At 43.0% G+C, this 17,854-nt stretch overlaps 1 protein-coding gene across 10 annotated transcripts in view; it reads right to left on the reverse strand.

The window, feature by feature from the left end:
• The window catches only part of ADGRD1 (adhesion G protein-coupled receptor D1), a 135,470-nt gene that overhangs the window by 38,757 nt on the left and 78,859 nt on the right, over positions 1-17,854 (reverse strand). For all 10 annotated transcript variants that reach the window (XM_069030918.1, XM_069030908.1, XM_069030912.1 and 7 more), the window contains 2 exons: positions 6,035-6,138; positions 3,587-3,698 (listed from right to left, as the gene is read on the reverse strand). In XM_069030918.1, the coding sequence (XP_068887019.1) occupies positions 3,587-3,698; positions 6,035-6,138 (216 nt within the window). The remainder of the gene's footprint in view (positions 1-3,586; positions 3,699-6,034; positions 6,139-17,854) is intronic.

The following is a 17,854-nucleotide window of genomic DNA, read 5'->3' on the forward strand; positions in this document are numbered from 1 at the left end:
TGCTCACACCACTCCCTGTCCTCACTTTTTGCTTCCCCAGGTCTCCCCAGAGTGGCTGCGCCCATCACTCAGTGACTGAGCAGAGGCGGCTGTGCTGATCCCACCAGGAGAAAACCCCGTTGGGTTTGTTTCAGAGAGGCACAGCTCAAACACGCTCTGGGAACGTCCCAGCCCTGACTCAGTTCATGCCTTAGAGCAGGCTGATGGTGACGGACCTTCTGCCCTGTGGCTGTAACACCCCTTCTGTGGCACCTACAGAATTGTCGAGGGGTTGCTTGCATCCAGTCCATGGAAATGGGAAGACTTTTGCCTTCCTCAGCTGGACAAGCCCCAGAAAGGCTCCTGGCAGGTGGAGTCTGTGCTGGGGAGGCACCACCAGTAGGAACCAATTTGCTGCCTCAGATGTTAATCGTCAATTCCCTTCGTTGCATGAGCTAAGCTGTGCTGTGCTGGCATTTTATTCTTTATGTGGATGATTTGAGATTTTGTACTCTAATGAAAATTAAAATGTTGGGACTTGATAGTATAACGAAAATGGAGGCTTTCCTGCCCAGTCTCGCTTGTACTAGTGTGAGGACATTCTAATGCAAATCCAGTGGGACTACATGTATTCAAAAGCAATAAATTTGGGGTTAATTTGTGTGAGTGAGGTCTGTATGTAGTTTAGTATTTCACAAAATTCAGTGACATGTTATTGAACCAGATTAGCTTATTGACAAAAGCTGTAAAAGCCTTTCCAGTTAATTTTATCATAAGGCTATAAAATCCATTTTAATGCCTTTTGATTTCTACCAGAAGATTACTCCACAAAATATAAATGCAACATAAAGCTGACTTACAGGCTATTTCTGTCAAATGGATAATTTCCAACTTTTGAGTAGCCAAATAATATGAATCACAAAACAGCAGAAAAATAACACACAGTCAAGTAGCAGGAGGCTGGTCTGGATATAATTTTATATAATACCTACTTGCAGATTTGTACATAAAATCCATAGCAAAGTTGCTGCTCATTCTGATTTTTTCTTTTTTTGGACTTAATTATTGCTTAGGAGTTACTCTTAAATGGCAAAATTGCCTTCTATAAAAGCACTGAAAAGCTGAGCCTTTGCATACTAACCCCAAGCATGTATCTCGTGCTGCACCATGTGAAACACTGTACTTCTAGCAGAACACTGGTAAAAAGGCAGATCTTGTTACTGTTACTCTTAGAGCTGACAACTCGAGAGTCTGTGAAAATAGAAAAAGCAGCCCAGCCAGCAGCAAGGTCTGTCATATTATTGTTGTTGAGAAAGTAAAGCAGACTCTCAGAAAGGCCTCTCAGAAACTATCAGTAATTTTTTTACTGAGGACAGTCTTAAAACAGATAGGTAAATTTATACATATATCACAAACAAAAGCAGCTCTTTTCACCTCTCCATCTGGAAGTTTCCAGCAATGCTGAGTTCAATACCCTGATCCAGAACTGCAGATAGTACAGACATTAAATTTTCTGGTTGTGCTGGAAAAAAAAACAGTGCTGGCTGACATCTTTTACTTCAATTTTCATTTTCCTATGTCTAAATAATATTTCAGTTTTCCCCACAAACACACTCAGGTGTTTGGAAGGCTTCAGTAGGCTAAAGAAAAACTGCTTTAGTACGAATTGTAAATCATTAAGTTATGCATCTGAAAATACCAGGGAATGCTGTATACCATATCTGCAGTCAGAACCGAAATACCCCTGGAGACAGAGGTGGGAAAATGATGGGGAGGTTCAAAGCAGCCACACAAGGAAGAGATGCCAGCTCAGCGCCTGGTTTTGAGGCCGTTCCCTGTGGCACAATAACTGCATTGCCTCGAGCAAGGGGTACCACGAAGGGTCCTGCAAGGGCACCAACAAACGGCTCAGCACTGACACAGCCAGCCCTGGCACAGGCAGAGGATCACAAATTCACACCTTCTCGTGTAAATACGCCTCCCTCTTTTTGTAAACGACCGTTTAGCAGTTCAATTACAGCCGCAATTAAAGGTATTTAAGCTGCTGTCAAAGCCAGCGGGAGCAGAGCAGGAGTAGGTGAGGACAGCAGACTAATAAAAGGATGAATCACAACCCCCTCGGATTCCAAGAGGACAAAGCATAAAAATAAGAGCCCAGCAGACAGTATTTACATCACGTTTGTCAACTTTAAGATCTTTACAGTGTTAGCACATACAATTACAGCTGTTATAGAGGAGGTAGGGCTAAAAAATCCATGGGTTCTGTGAAGCATTTCATTTTGCAAAGCCTGAGGTGTAAAAGAGGTCTTGCTTTCTTGTGCTACTCCCGATTTCACCGAAGTGGGTTTGGAACAGGCTTAAGAGAAACTATGCAGCTATTAAACTGCAGCTTCAGTCTGTGTGAGCGTTTCACAAGCTTGACTAAACAAGCAGGAGCTCTGTGTGTGAACAAGGCGCATCGTAAATGTAGGTGCCGCTGGGACTGGTCCCCGGAGAACACGGGCACTGCCTGCGTCCAACCCAAACCTGGAAACACAACTCGTATTTCACAGTAGTTTAAAAGACTGAAGGCGATGCTGGCCTTGATAAGGTGTAAAGAGGCTGTCACACACCATCTGAAGTGACTCAGCTGAAGTGTCTGAAAATTTGGAATGGATGAAAAAGAAACCCCTGTGAGAACACTACACGCTGTTAGATGCTGAGTGAACCTTTACTGCCCTCAAGCCTATGTCCTTTCATCAGGGTTTTAGCGCTATACTTAAAGAGGATTATTTTCATGCCTGGTTTCTACTGTCTTCAGTTTCATCTTTTTCTGCTCTCCAATGTCTCCATTTCATTTTCCTTCTAAACCATTCCCTACCATTTTCTTCCTTGCACATTGCGTGACTCATTCAGGACCCACCTGAATGTTAAACAGCAAAAGAGTATGAAGTTAGTTTTCCAAAGTGCTTTTAGATCTGCAGGTAATAACTGCTTGTACAAACCAGACAGTACAGTTATTTATAAACTCAACAGAAATTCAAGGGATCCCATTTGAGCTGAATATAAATTTAGGTAACCGTTGTACTAGCAGAACGAAGAATGTGCAAACCTCATATTTACTTGTACTGAGAATAAGCAGAAACACCACCCCAACCCCCCCAATAATAGAAACCACCGGCTGCTTCTATAAAGTATTTTGGAACAGCAGCTGGTCACCAAAGTAGCCAAGTTGTTACCAGCAAAACACAGAGCACCTTGGAAGTTTATTGTAAAATCAGGTTTTGTTTCTGCTCTTCAGGTGGGACTTTCTATCAAAGACATTACGTTACTTTAAATTGCATTTTTTAAACACAGCACTGGAAAGAAATTGGTTTTACTGGTATGTGATACTGTTAACTTGGCCTTTTGTCTTAATCTAACCCAGCTGCTTTAGATGCCAGTTTTAATGGTTTAGATCCTGGTACTCAGTGTAAGGAGTTCCCCTGTGTAGTAGGATGGCATTTTTTGGCTAAGGCATGTTAAAAATAGATGTCACATGGAAAACACTTTCCTGCACGTGGCACGTGGCATTCATTCCACAGAGCTGCCTCCCAAAACAAACAAAATCATCCTTTCTAGGACTTACAGTTCCAGGGCTGAACTGGAAGCTGGTGAGCAGCAAGATCTGGGCCAGCAGCACAGCAAAGGACAGGTTGGCGTGGATGTGGTAGCGCTGGTTGCGGATGGTGCTGACAGACCTGGCAGGAGACAGGAACATGTGAATGAAGCAGTGTTCCAAGGGGCACGAATATATCTATGATTTATCAGCAAGCATTTAAATTGGCTTTCGGTTTTGGTGGGGTTACCACGGTGCCTTTTGAGCTCTCCTTCCACCAGGATGGGGTGGCACCTGACGAAAGGCAGCAGAAAGATTGATTTGCACATGAGCAAGCTGATGACTAGTGACAGAATATTAACACAGGGAATTGGTTCCAATTCTGACTTACACCAATATAACTTCTGAGCACAGGAACTATATCTCCATACACAGATGGGCCGTACCTATCTTGACAGGGACCTGACCGTGGTTGCAACACCATTTGAACATATCTCTCTTGGCTTTTCAAAAACCAGCTGGAAATCTGACAAGAACAGGCTTTCCTGGAAGTCTTCTCACCTCGTGTTTCTGTTCTCATCCAGAAATAGGAAACAGAAAACAAAAACATTGATTTGAACATCTCAGGCCTTTTGTCTAATTCTGTTCTCTTTAAAAAACAAAACAGCCCTGGTGATAACAGGTTTCCTATTCCAATCCACTGCCTGCTGCACTGCTCCAAGCGAAGGGGATGAAGAGGGAGATGACCAGAAGTATCAAGATCCCAAAAAGTAACTCAAGGATGCACTGCCTGGTGCCAATGGCTCTCTAATGAGGAGTTCCCTGTATCACAAACTGGAACAGGAGGGGAGCAGGGCTCACTGCCCTCCCGGGAAGGGGCTGCCACTGCCAGGACATGGAGTAGCAAAGAACTTGCCAGATTCTTCTCCACTTATGTCACAGTCATCTAACACCACATTGCAAAATTTCACTTCAGCTGCTTAATGAGACCCTGCTCTCCAGTGAAAAGATAATAAAATTATTTTTAATTGGCAGTTGGAAGGATGCTGTCTGTAGGTGGGGTGCTTAACCCTGTGACAGTCAGCTGGCTCCAAGCTCTCTTCCAAATCTTCTGTTTCTCTCCAGTTTCCTGAGGAGCTTTCAGCCCTGCTGCAGCAACACCTCCTCTTTTTTGCTCCTTTTTCCTTTCTAAACACTCCAACATCCAATTTTGCACTCAGACTAAAATGGAGCAGATAATTCCCCTTAGCCTAAACATGCCAACAGCACGATGCCAGATAGGCAGATGTTGGACTTATTTAGAGTGGATTTTGCCACACATTATTGCTCTTAATCCAAGTATGACCAACACAGATCTTGGAACTTGGAAATAATACGGGGTCTGGAAAAAAACAAGCATTGCAATCAGTTTACTGAGATGTAGCAAGTCCTTTTCCCTAGAAACTGGCCTCTTAACAGGGTGTCCAAAATACATGCTCAGGCACAGAAAACAAAAATTGAACTCTTAAGTGGGAACAATATGGTTTAGTGTGTGAAAGGAGACAAGAATCCCACTCCTTTCTGTACTCCTGAAGTGCTGCACAACCTTGGACAAGTTGCTTCACCCTTAGCCAGGTTTTCTATTTTTTATTTAGACACAAACCTTTATGAAAGCTTTTTTTTCAGAAATGTTTGTATCAAACCCAGCTGGGCCTCAAACTCACTTGTCACTACTGGAACATAAACAGGAATAAAGGCCCTGAGTGCCCTGGGGCAGAAACCTTCCCAGCACAGAGAGCCCTTACAGGGGCTGCCCAATACTGGGCAGGAGATCCAGAGGTTTTTAACCACAAGCCATGGAGTGAATTTCACACTGCTTACAGTGTCCTTCATCCACTAAAGCAACACTCTGGAAGACCAGCCTAATGGAGAACAACAAGACACTTGAATATAAACGTGGGTTGTATGAGGTAATTGTGTACAAGTTGTGTGAAACTAAAGTCAGGCAGCTAACGCTGACTGAGATTTCCTTACTGGGCATCCCTTTATAAACACTGTGCCTGACAGGACAGTGGAAAGGCAGAAAGTGCTCTCTGCATACTCCAAGCAATCCAAAGATGTGGGGGGGGACAGAGGGGGTGATCCTGCAGTCCCGTTCGCACTGTACTGGTTTGAGCTCCAGACCAAGACCTCCTACAGGCCTCTTTGCAAGATTCCTGAACTATAGCAAAGCACAGACAGTTTTTTTTAAAAAAATTAAATCTCTCATGGGATGGAAATATCTTGCTATGTAAAGATCATCCCATTTCAGAAAATGAAGGTAATTTAGAAATAACCAGCCAAGTGTTACAAATACATGTGCAGAATCTAATTAAGGAAGGTTGTAGAATTAACAGCCTTTGTTTTATCCTGAGCACCTGAAGGGATCCTACCTTGGAATTCACTGCTTGCCTTTCGGCGTGATGGCTGCTCAGCAGGTATTAAGTTAAAATTACTCACGACAATACCGCGAATGTGACCAGCGTGATCGCCAGGCAGAAGATGGACAGGGCGCAGCCAATGTAAGTGATGGAGGAGAGGGCCACCTGGTGTTCTCTTGTTAGCTGTGCAGGAAGGAAAAACCGAGAAAAGAGCTATTAATTGATGTCACGGCAGAACCCGGGTCGGCCCCCTGCCCCCCGTGCGCTCCTCCAGCCGGCCGCACCCGAGCCGATGCTCCCGGCCAGGGCAACGCGGAGCCAGCTCCGGACTCGGTCACGCAGCCGGGGCACCCCGTGCCCGTGGCATTTAGTGCCCTCTCCGGTGTCCCAGCCCGGCACTGCCGCAGGACCAGCCGGTTCCAGAGCGAGCCCGGCCCGGGGCTCTCCGCTCCCATCCCTGTGCCAACACCGAGGCGCTCGCAGCACTGAGGAGTGACAAACCCGGACGAGCCGTAAACCACAGGCCATTTATAGCCTGCTTGTATTGTTTAATGCATCGTGTTTTCCGTGCTTGCTGAAGGAGCTGGGCTGGCACCTACAGAATGGAAAACCCCAGAAAAGACCCAGCGTGAGCAGTAGGAGGGCAAATCTTGTCTTAGCCCCTGTTTCTATCTACAGGCGTCTTTTGTAGAGGTAGTTCAATTTTTATGAACGTTTAAACTGTAACTCCACAGTGCTCTCCACCAAGATCTGTGTGAAACCTGGACAGAACCAAGGCAAGAGGGACAGTGTGGTTTGGCCATTCATCTTAAATTAATCGGAGTCTGTTTTAATTTTCCATGCAAGTTCTCATAAAAGAATGACAAAAAAGCCACACCCAGCAAAGGGAGCCAGGCAGCATTAATATATAATAAGTAGAACAGAGCTAGGCAGGAAAAAGCTTTCTCATCCTAGAAGAATTTTCAAACACTTCTCCTGACTTGCTTTTGGATAGATTTGACATTTTCATAAACTGAACATAATCGGGGGGGGGGGGGGGGAATTAGTCAATCAAAAAGTTTTAATTTTGATGCTTGAAATACTGTGTTTTTATTTCAATCTCTATTCACTATTAATTAAATCCCAAGCTGAAAACTCATTCAAAATATTTATTTATTATAAAAAAATACTAAAAGGAACAATATCTTTTCCAAATTTTTTACAGCAACTTTATCTAATAAAAACGAATCCTTTCTCATATGTTTGGGATTTTCTATTATTTTCCACACACACAATAAAATTTCCCATCCAAATAAAGTATTTCGTTAGAGATTATCAAACTGAAGCAGTTCCACCAATAAACTCCCCACTAAAATTCCTTTTGAAGGAGAGAAATAATGTGCCCTGTGGTTATGAGAAAACATAAATACAGGCAAAAAGACGTGGTGTGTGTGTAGATTTTTATCGTAATTATCTGCCAACTGTACCAGCTCACGTATGGGGAGTTTTACAGCAGAACTTGTGACTTGCTCAGCAGTCTGAGAGCCATTAAGGGATGCAGCAGCACTGAAAGACAACTGTTGCTATGGTGTTACAGTTCCTAGGAAATATGATGCAGCTCTTGAGTATTTTTTCTTTTTCTGTCAAAGACACATTTCTTTTCCCTGACTGGACAGCATCAATTACAGAAACAAAAGAGTTCTGTGTACTGGAGCAGCTTAAAAGCTCCAAATAATTCCTACAAAAGAGATCCTATCATCCCTCATCCCCCAAAGAAGCCGAGCACAGGCATTCTTCACAGGATATTCCTGAAATAGGAATAATCTGTGTGGTAAATGGAGCAGTTTAGAAGTGATTTCCTCATCAGGTACATTCATGTCCCAAATGCCTGAACCTTATTTCCTGATTTCTCCAACAGACATCCTTTTTTCTCTGGCTACAGGTGACTCACAGTTCTACAGGAGGAGGGGAGCAGAGGAAGCTTTTCAGGTTTAAAGTCGCTCTAAAATCAGTATTTCGAAGCAGTTCAAGGCTTTCTTTCACTCCTTTCACTCCCAGAGTCCTTCAGCGAGAAAACGTTCCCTAGAGAGTTTCCCTGCTCAGTGAAAATTTAGATTTACAGTGGTCTATCAAGGGGTTTGCCTTGGCAGAGATCTCAAAGGGGTGGTGGTGTCTTACTGTCACATACAAATACAGGAAATAGCAAGGACCAAACCAGGGGAAATGGGCAAAAATCACAGAATCACAGAATGGCCTGGGTGGGAAGGGACCTTAATCATGCAGTGCCAGCCCGGCCATGGGCAGGGACACCTCCCACTGTCCCAGGCTGCTCCAATCCCCAATGTCCAACCTGGCCTTGGACACTGCCAGGGATCCAGGGGCAGCCACAGCTGCTCTGGGCACCCTGTGCCAGGGCCTGCCCACCCTCCCAGGGAACAGTTCCTTCCCAGTGTCTCATCTAAACCTCCCCTTCAGCTTGAAGCCATTCCCCCTTGTCCTGTCACTACACACTCTTGTAAACAGTTTCTCTCCACCTTGTAGGCTCCCTTCAGGTGCTGGAAGGCCACAATTAGGTCACCCTGAATTCTTCTCTTTTCCAGGATGAACAAATCCAGTTCTTTCCTTGTGGGAAAGGTGCTCCATCCCTCTAAAAATCAAACTCCTTGGTTTTTTTCCCATAGTAATCCAAAAGATGGTGATCACACAAATATTTTTTTTCTCTCTAATTTCTTTGATGTCATGCTTCTAGGAAAGTGTCTCTCCGGGTTTTAATTCAGTCTTTCTCCAAAAACCCCGGCAGGGCAAGACATGAGTCAAGCTTTCACAAGTGGAGCCTCTATTACTTAGAAATGAAAAAGGGAAAAAAAAATTCTTAACAACAAAATGTGGAAGATTCACTGAAACCTGAAATAACCTACACAGGTCCCTGCATCTGTGAGATGGAAATTGCTCTTGCTCTGGTGAACACAACCAAAATCTGATGATGCTTTAAGAATGATGCTCCTAAATCAATACTCACATCAGTGTGGTAACAGCTATTTCCAAAGCAGCACCACTGCAGTTCACCTTCTCATCTCACCTCGAGTGAGAGGCAAAGTCTGTGGGCAGCTCTGAACCATCTTAAAATTGTAATTAAGGGCTCAGTGGAGCCTGCAGTAGCTGTTCTCAAAGGGAGCAGTTGGGCTGGAGGGTGCAGGAGAGGGTGAAACCAGCTCCTTCCTATGGGTGATGGGAATTGCAGGAGAAAGAACACAGCACGAAAAGAAGGCTTGGAATGATTCCCAGGGTGTGCAGCCCCACCTTAGGGCTATGGTGAAGGAGAGAAAAGAACCTGTATTTAAACCTCTCGCACCCCATCTGTCACAGTACATCTGGGTGCGGTGTGTTCTCATTTTGAGGGATAACAAGGAGCAATTTGTTGGAAGCACCTGGGTTGTCAAAGCACTGGGCCTCACTAACTAAGAAACAATTTCAATCAATTCCAATGCTCTGATAAGGGCTGGTTTCACCTTACCTCAGCTTGTCTTTTTGAAAGTTTACAGACTTCCTGCATGATGTGGAATATAAAATAGTAATTTGGGATGTTCTTGTAGTCAGCACAAAAGCTCTAATCAAGCTGTAATGCTATTATTAAAGAAAATAGCATTAAAAAGTACCACATGAAACACTGAGCAATCTGTGAAGTAGTCCCATGAGCCTGATTCTCACACTTGTCCCAATCCACATTAAATTATTCTTTTCTTCTAAAATGTTTTGCTTCCTTGGATTTACATGGTCATTCTTTTACCCTGCAGCGAGCTGAAAAGCCAGGAAACGAGCTCATGCAGCCATGAGCGTGAGCAATCACCAACACGGAGAGACAGATGTTTCTCAGTTTCAGCTTTGACAAAGTAAAATCAAAAATTCCTGCCTCATATAAAACCCCCACGTTTTAGCTTAGGCTGTAACACCCTTCATCTTGAGTGCTGCTAAAAGCCTGGACAAAGAATGGGTGGTTTCAGTAGTCACACCCCTCTGTGGCACTACAGCCCATAGTCCTGCCCTGGTTCTCCCTCATAAAAGAAGTCACTACATTGCTCTACACTTTTATTTTGGAAGCTCACAGGCAAGCAGATGGCCTGAGAAATGATCCTGGAAAGAGACCAGTTCAGACTCCAGATACGCATTTTCCATTTATATTGTTGTTCATAGCAAAAAAAAAAAAAAAAAAAAAAAAAAAAAAAAAAAAAGAAAAAGAAAAAGAAAAATGAAAGAGTGATATCTAACCTCTCTGTTTAAAAAATACTGCACGGAAGATGAAAGTATATTATTATAATGGGATGGCACTTTTCATCGCTGGAGTAGCTGGGAAAGGTCAGTTCAGGCTGAAAGACTTATTCAGTAGGCTCTACAAGAAAAATTGTTTGTATCTAGAAGAGAAAACCTCCTTATTATTGGGAAGTTAATGAGTGACCACATGCAGGAGCACAGCAGCCACTGGGTAGCTCAGAGCACCTGCCTGGGCCACGCAGGGCTCTCTGTTCAGTGCTCCCTTCTCCCGTGGGACATTTGCCCTCCTGCCCCTTTTTGAAATTATTCTCCTCTCAGGCTGTTGACTGCACCTTTTCTGCTGGGCAAAGAGTGCACTTTTGTCTTTCTCCAAAGGAAGGGACTTTTTGGGGAAGTTCTAAGCTAGAATTTTCTTCTTCACATACCATGAAACATCCCTTTATTTCTGCCTTTAGAGGTCACACAAGAGACACAGGGCTGAGAGCAAATACTTAAACCAAGGTTTGTCATAGCTGATCCTGAAAGGGTTTGTCCCTAAACCAAATTACAACTTCACCACTTAGACACCAAAAGCAGTAATTTCACTGTCTAAAATACTTTTGAAATCTCCTTTCTGAAAAACAATTCATCTGCCAGAAAAAGGCAACGTCTTGAACCAAAAAAGATTTTACAGCTTTAAAAAACGAGTCCTCCAGTCTGAGGGTGATAGCAGACCTCTCACTTGTATTTCAGTCTTACTCACTGGTAGAACCTGGAATATTATATTTTTCATGTGCTTATATAGAGGATACAATTAATGAAACCAAAGTTATTTGTTCACTGCTGGAAATGCCATGACAATTGCATTTTGCCCTAAGTCCAAATATAAGAGTGAGATAGATTTCAGTGTCCCCTTTGGTCAGCTCTCCACCTCAGAGAAACCTTCCCACCATGGAGTTCCTTGCAGTGACAGATGGTTTTCCCCCTGTTTATTGATCTGACAGATCTGCCCAGGGCTGCCCAGCACTGAAATCCACCTCAAACCCTCTGCAAAGCCTGAACATCCTCTTTGAGACATTTCTTGGGGAGAGGGAAAGGTGAGCAATTAAGGCTCAGCCAAATCTATCGAAGCTGCACCTTTAAAACGTAATCTGAATCAAATTAAGAAAAGGATGAATAATTAACTTTGGCTTTAAACGCTGGCCTTGACTGATGAAGCTAATGTCCAGAAAGGCTGCTGAAATTCAATTTCAGTCCAGAGATGCCTTTATTTATACATTAAATAATAATAACAATACAAATCTCTGTTTTCCTTCAGCTTGCCAAGCACTTTGTTAGGTACATAACATTCCTCTTTTTTTAAATCAACCTCTGTGATGAGTACAGGAGGCTCAATCTACTCCCTGAGACCATAGGAATGATTTTGGTGGGGCCATGCTAAGTGGCACTGTACAATCACCACTCACAGAAAAGTCTAATTTGATGCACCAACTCCTTTTCTCAAGCCACAATGTATCAGATACTGTGAATTTAAAGAAAAAAGGGCCTCTTAGAGTCACGCTTCACAATGCAATCATCTTTATCAGCCATTTCCAGCAGAACTGGTTTGAATTCCCATTCTCTATTAACTTCACAGCTCCTAGCAATCTGCAATAAAGTGCTGCAGGGGGGGCTTTTCAGGATTAAAGGCACTTTTTCCTCCAGCCAGCCCAGCCTGGTGTTGCTTATTTAAAACTTTTCACCATGACACGAAAAATATGGAATTTTCCAAATATGTCTGCCAAGACATTAATTAGTACTTTTAAATGCCCAAATAATTTTTCAAAGTAGTTCTGGGCAACATGTCATAAACAGTAGGGATTCTGCTCATTACAAATCTCACACAGCAAGTTCTTAGTTCAAATGAAGCTTGAGGGAAGCATGGCAGGGAGGAAGGACTCAAGTTGTGAAGCGGGATCAGATTATAATAAAGTTTGGGAACCAGAAAAGCCAGTGTTTTCAAGTTCTTCTTAAATCAGTTAGTGCAACACAGAGCAGTGGTTTTTTTCTGCCTTCATTTCAAGTGTAAGACTTGCAGTGTATCGGGAAATGTTAAATGCTGTATTTACAGCAGATTATCCCCTGTGAAACTCAAGGAGCTGCTTTTGCCTGTACACCTCAGACTGGTACATCTGTTCTCTACCTTCTGTTCCAGCCCGAGCAGGCTCATCCTGTTCTCCAATTAACAGCCAAAATTAAGTCCATCGGAGAGCACTCCAAGAATGATCAAACCCACCAGGGGTCCAGCAGGCTCTGAGAGACAGAGAAATGCAGGTCGCTTGCCAGACTCTGAGATTTTTCAGAGCAGTTGAGGATAATTAAATACCCAGCTCCCAGCAAAATTCAATAAAAATTAGTGTGTCCAGCTCTATTTTCCCAGGCTTGGGCTTTGATTCCAAAAGGCCCACTTGGATTCAGGGCTGGGACTAAGTGAGGCTTGTGCCACAGCCCAGGGTACTCCTGAGCCTTTCCTACACCACCCTTTGGGGAGAAAGAGCACAGAAAGGCCACTGCAGGAGACAGCCCAGGCTCAAAGTACAGAATGGCTACATTTAAAGAGAAAAATGATGGATAAAGGTGCCCTATTTATAACATTTTTGTACTGCATGGGGAAATCCTTTAGTCAGCAAGAAGAACTGGCTGCCAAGTGGTTCAGTGCTTTCATTTCCACCATGGAAAGGAAGTCTCTGTTATTTTGTTAAGTATTCTGATTAAAATAGACTGCTCTATCATGTTCCTCAAACAAAAGCGTTCTTTTGACAATTATAGCATTCTTAAATATTTGTGCTTTTCCAAAATAAAAAGTCATTTTTTGTTCTCCTCTGCTGAGCGAAATCCAGTAACTGCCAAACAATTCTCCAAGGAATTTGAGGGTTTTAGTATCCTGCAGCACTGGTCCAACTTTTTCCTTGTAATTCTGTGGGATTAAGGACAACCAGAAAGTCTCCTATTTCCTCTCATCAAAACCAACAGAGCTGTACTGGCATAGAAGTGGAATAGCAAAAGAATGAACAATGGCTCTGAGTTAAAAGTTGAGACTAGTGCTCAATTTTCAGGAAAGATGAGCACGGGTGTAGTAAGGACAAAAGAAATATGAGGCACAATCCCACTGCGGGCACATCAGGGAGATGTGCTCCTCCACAGGGACAGTAACCCCTGCAATAAAATGGAGGGGGAAGTGGAGAGAGTGAGAACGAGCAGAGAAAGTTTACAGAGCAATGCTAGAATAAACACAGGCTGATTTATCTTTGCTCAGCTGAGGGCTGAGGGCTGTCTGAACTGTCTGTAGAGATCTTTTCAGTTAGAGACCATCAATGGCAATAAACAAGGACCCAAAAAATCGCAATGCCTACCCAATTTTTAAATATGCAACACAAAAGAAAAATTACTGGACTAAGGCATTATTCTTTTTATGTTCCCAGCAACGAAAAGCACGCTGAGAAAAGTAATTATATTAAAATTACAAAACAGCAGAAATCAGAGAGTGCCACATTATTTCCATTTCATTGTCCTATTAGAGTATATAGCTGGCTGAAAATTTTAAGAAAAAAGCTTATGATTTCAGACTGCTATTTTATTGCACCCGAAGTGCAGTGTTTGATTAATAACTGCAATATTAGATTTAGGAAACAATGCTCCAAACTGATAAATTACACACCTGTCCCCCATATTTTTAAAGCATTTTGCAATACTAGGGCTTTTTCAAAACAGCCTTTATAAACACGAGCTGATGCATTTTTTTCTCAGTCAGCCATACATTATCAAAACTTGTTGTCAAACTCAGCTATAATGGTGAAAAATAAAATAAAAACACATATATTGCCCCAAAGAAGAAATTTGGAAAGACTTTCTTTTTGTAAACAGAAGCTCACAGAAAAATACCCAAACCTTTTCAAAATGCTGGGCTCCCTAAAAATGCTATGGGATGTTCCTACAGTTCCATCATCAAGATCAGATGGTTCTAAATATTTTTCCCTGTATAAACACTTGTCTGCTTTCAAGCTCATTGGTGAGTGGCTTGAACTATGTTGATTGATGGTCTCTTCTGATTTGTGAACAGGAGCTACAAATGGGATAAAAACCAAAGTCATTTCTAGCTTAAGAAATGCAGAAAATGTGTTCAAAACCCCAAACAATTTCTGCCACAGATTGTATAACACTGTTGCTTAGCTGGAAATGTCCATCCACATGTGAACTTTACACGAGTAATTTTTATACTCTCACAGTTGGAAAAGACAGCAAGAGGAAAAACGGGGAAAAAGAACAATTTAAGAGAATGGGAGTCATAAATATTTCAGTTGTGTCCTTCATTGGTCTCTTGGGGGAGGAGGACCCAAACTTCAACCTCTACTTTTCTGTGGGAGAAAATGATTCCTCTTTAAAAGGATCTTTGAGCCGTGGGTCCCCAGGTGTCCACCATCCTTTTGCTGAAATGACATTTACGTGGCAGATGGTACAAATAGCCTGGCACGCTTTGTAGTTGTTGGATCACTATAAAAATAAAATCTGCCAGATGGCTGGCATGTTTCTTGGCAGGAGTAGGGGGCCCCACTGACTGATGGGGGGAAGTAAAGCTGCCCAAAATGAAATAATAGCATCTGAATTTTCTTTGAAGTGCTTTTGAACCGCAGCTTACTCCACGTTGGGTTGGGTTCCTGCTGTCTAGGAAGCTGAGCCATCCCTGTGTCCACGTGTGCCACAGGGGTGCTGCTCATGCCTCTCCTGACAGGGTCACCTGTCCCTCCCCAGCAGCCAGAGAAGCCGGCTGAGTTCTCCCCAGGCTCTGTGCCAGTCGAGGGGATCTCATCTCCCATCCTCTGCTGTTCCCACCCAGGTTCCCACCCAGCAGGAAACTGTTGTACCACAGTGCTACAAGCCCCACAGGCAGCACATCGCTCTGGGTCTCTTCTACCTGGGCTTTCTCCAGAAGAAACAAACATAAACACATTAAAATAAATGGATTCTTCCTTTTTCCTACCCCAGCTATATTGGTGCCCCAGTGTCTCCCTATCTGCAGGGCTGCAGGGCAATACAGGCTTGTTCTGGCTGCACTGGATGAAGGAAAACCTGGAACACTGGTCTGTGGATCAGGGAAAGACAGGAATTCCCAAGAGTGCAGCTTCAGCAAGGATTTGCTGTGAGGAACCTCTTTACCCTGCCTCAGGCTCCCCATCAGAAGAAAAAGCTTCATCAGAGCAATCGTTTAATATCTGCACAACTACTCGGAGTGTCCCCCTGCCAGGCTTTGCTGGGAAGATGAGACTGAACAATTCTCAGTCTCACTGACTTAACCAGAGTTGTCAAAATAGTTCCCAACTGAGTCTCCAAGTTCTGATTGCCTGCTGACCTTCATTACACCCATGCAACTTCTCCAAGGCAATCAACAGTTGAACATGTTCCTTCAGGAACATTCTGCTCCTATTCAGTGCCATTTTACCTTCAATCAACTTATTTATTTGTTTAAACCAGCTGATGACCACTAATCTCCAAAATTCAAAATAAATGTTATAATGTCTCAAGTGAAAACCAACAAGAAAAATGAATCTCAGCAAGCAAGAATTTGGGCCAGGCATGATACAGACATAACAGCAGAGTGATAAAACACAAATAATTTCTGCATCCCATGTGGGCCAATTCATCAGCAGGGTAACAGGTCAGTGCCAGGCTGACATCTGAGCACCACATGGCTGTAAGGTTTTCCAAGATGTTTATTTCATTCCTGAAGTAAACTTGCTGCAATTGCTGATCCCCTGCACCTCTGACGGCACTAAACTGAGCTCATCAGCAGCACTGCTGGTGTCCTTCTTTCACGATCACCGTGGCTTCAGTGCCTTAAATCTCCTGCTGAAACGAATGTAAAATCTGGAGTGGTGTTCAACTGCCTTTGTAATCCAAGCTCAGTTTTAACTAATTCACAGCATTCAAAGTTCTTCCCATCCTGGTGTAGAGCTCACAGATATCAGAGTGAAGCTTCATTTTGTCACATTTAAGTTAATAATCCAGAATTTAAAATTTTTCTTTGTGACTAGTCTCTTTCAATTTCTTTCTCTGAATATTGGAATAAAAATGATTTTTCATCTCAGCAGATTTCAGCCTTAGGAGATTTCTTCCAGCTGGCATACAGTAGAACAGTGACTGAATTAATCTAACCTGTTTTGAGTAAAGATCAAGAAGAAAAATGAAGAACTCACAGCTTGTTCCCAAGAATTTTCTTGCATTTCTATGCTCCCTAGAAATCAGACCCACCTGACAGTGTGTGCCATAAATGTCTAACATTTCATCAGCATCCCTCATCTCAGTATTTCAAGTATTCAAGAGAAAGCACCAACAGATGCAAGAGGTCCTACAGGTTTGTTCTTGTGAATGTCTCACTGAAACAAAATGAAATCCACGTGAGACACTGTAATGCCTCGCCAAGGCAGGTGCATAAATGGGTAACACAGTTCTGCAGTGATAAAGAATATTGAGAATATAGCAGGGCATTTATGTACACCAGAAATGCACGAAATGTGTGCATGGAGAGAGAGATCTGCTGGATGTTGTGAAGGTGGGAAAGGGAGCTGGAGCAGTGCCAGCAGGAAGGGAGGCACTGGGGCAGGTTCACAGGAGCTGCCAGGGGCTGGATGGTTTCTGTAGGTGGAAAAAGCCAGACTTAACCATGTGAAGGAACAAAGAGAAGGAGTTAAGCAAGAAGATTCTTGTTGGAATTTAGCATAGCTCCGGAAAAAAGTCACCATCCCTGACAAAGAGTTATCATCCAAGCTGAGATCTCTGGTCATTAGAAATGCCCACCACACCCATCCAGGTGGCAGGGTGGGTACTTCTGAGGAACGTCATTTATTTTCAGTGTTTGTTGCTTAGGGACGCCTCGGCTTTGTCTGAACTCTGTGAGGATTCCATGGTCTCTGGCTGGGAATAGAAAACTCTAAATAACTGCAAAGTTACATTAATGGAAAGCTTATGCACTTTTTTTCCTTTTTTTTTTTTTTGAGCAGAAAGAAAATCAATGTGAAGAGGAGCTGAGAGAGTCAGAACACTCATCACCCTAAGCTGGTCTCAGGAGTTCACGGATTTCCACACAAGGGCCTGAAGCTGCTGCATATGTACTGCTCTGTATTGAAACTCTTTATCACTGTCAGTATCCCTTTTTTTATATACTTTTAATTGTTTTCTGTGCATCTGCCTGCCTTTCTGCAAGGGGTGGCAATATACACATGAGGTTTTACTGTTGCTCTGACTGCTGCATGAAAGGCTGTTAAGGTGCCCTTGGAGAGGGCCTCTGCCTCTTGCTGCTCCCCTGAGAGCTGCATTTATCAGTACCATGGGGAGAAAGGGAAATTATACTTTCCACAGGAGAGGTATAAAACACCCAGAGAATTCCCATGAAAAATTAATTCCCTTTTTTTGGTACCAAAATACAGTGTTTGATGAAAAACTCTACAGTTTTCAAGCAGTTCATTTCCAATAACTTGTCTCCCTTTTTTATGAAAAGCAGAGCCCTTTGCGTAAGAATCTAATTTTTTTCCAGAATCTAGAGAAAAATAAACATTCCGTCAAAAACAGTGAACATACAAAAAAAATTTGATCCATTTCAATTTACTTGGCCACAGATGTATTATGGCTCTGTACACAG

Source organism: Aphelocoma coerulescens, chromosome 15 (assembly GCF_041296385.1).
Source record: "Aphelocoma coerulescens isolate FSJ_1873_10779 chromosome 15, UR_Acoe_1.0, whole genome shotgun sequence".
Lineage (NCBI taxonomy): Eukaryota > Metazoa > Chordata > Aves > Passeriformes > Corvidae > Aphelocoma > Aphelocoma coerulescens.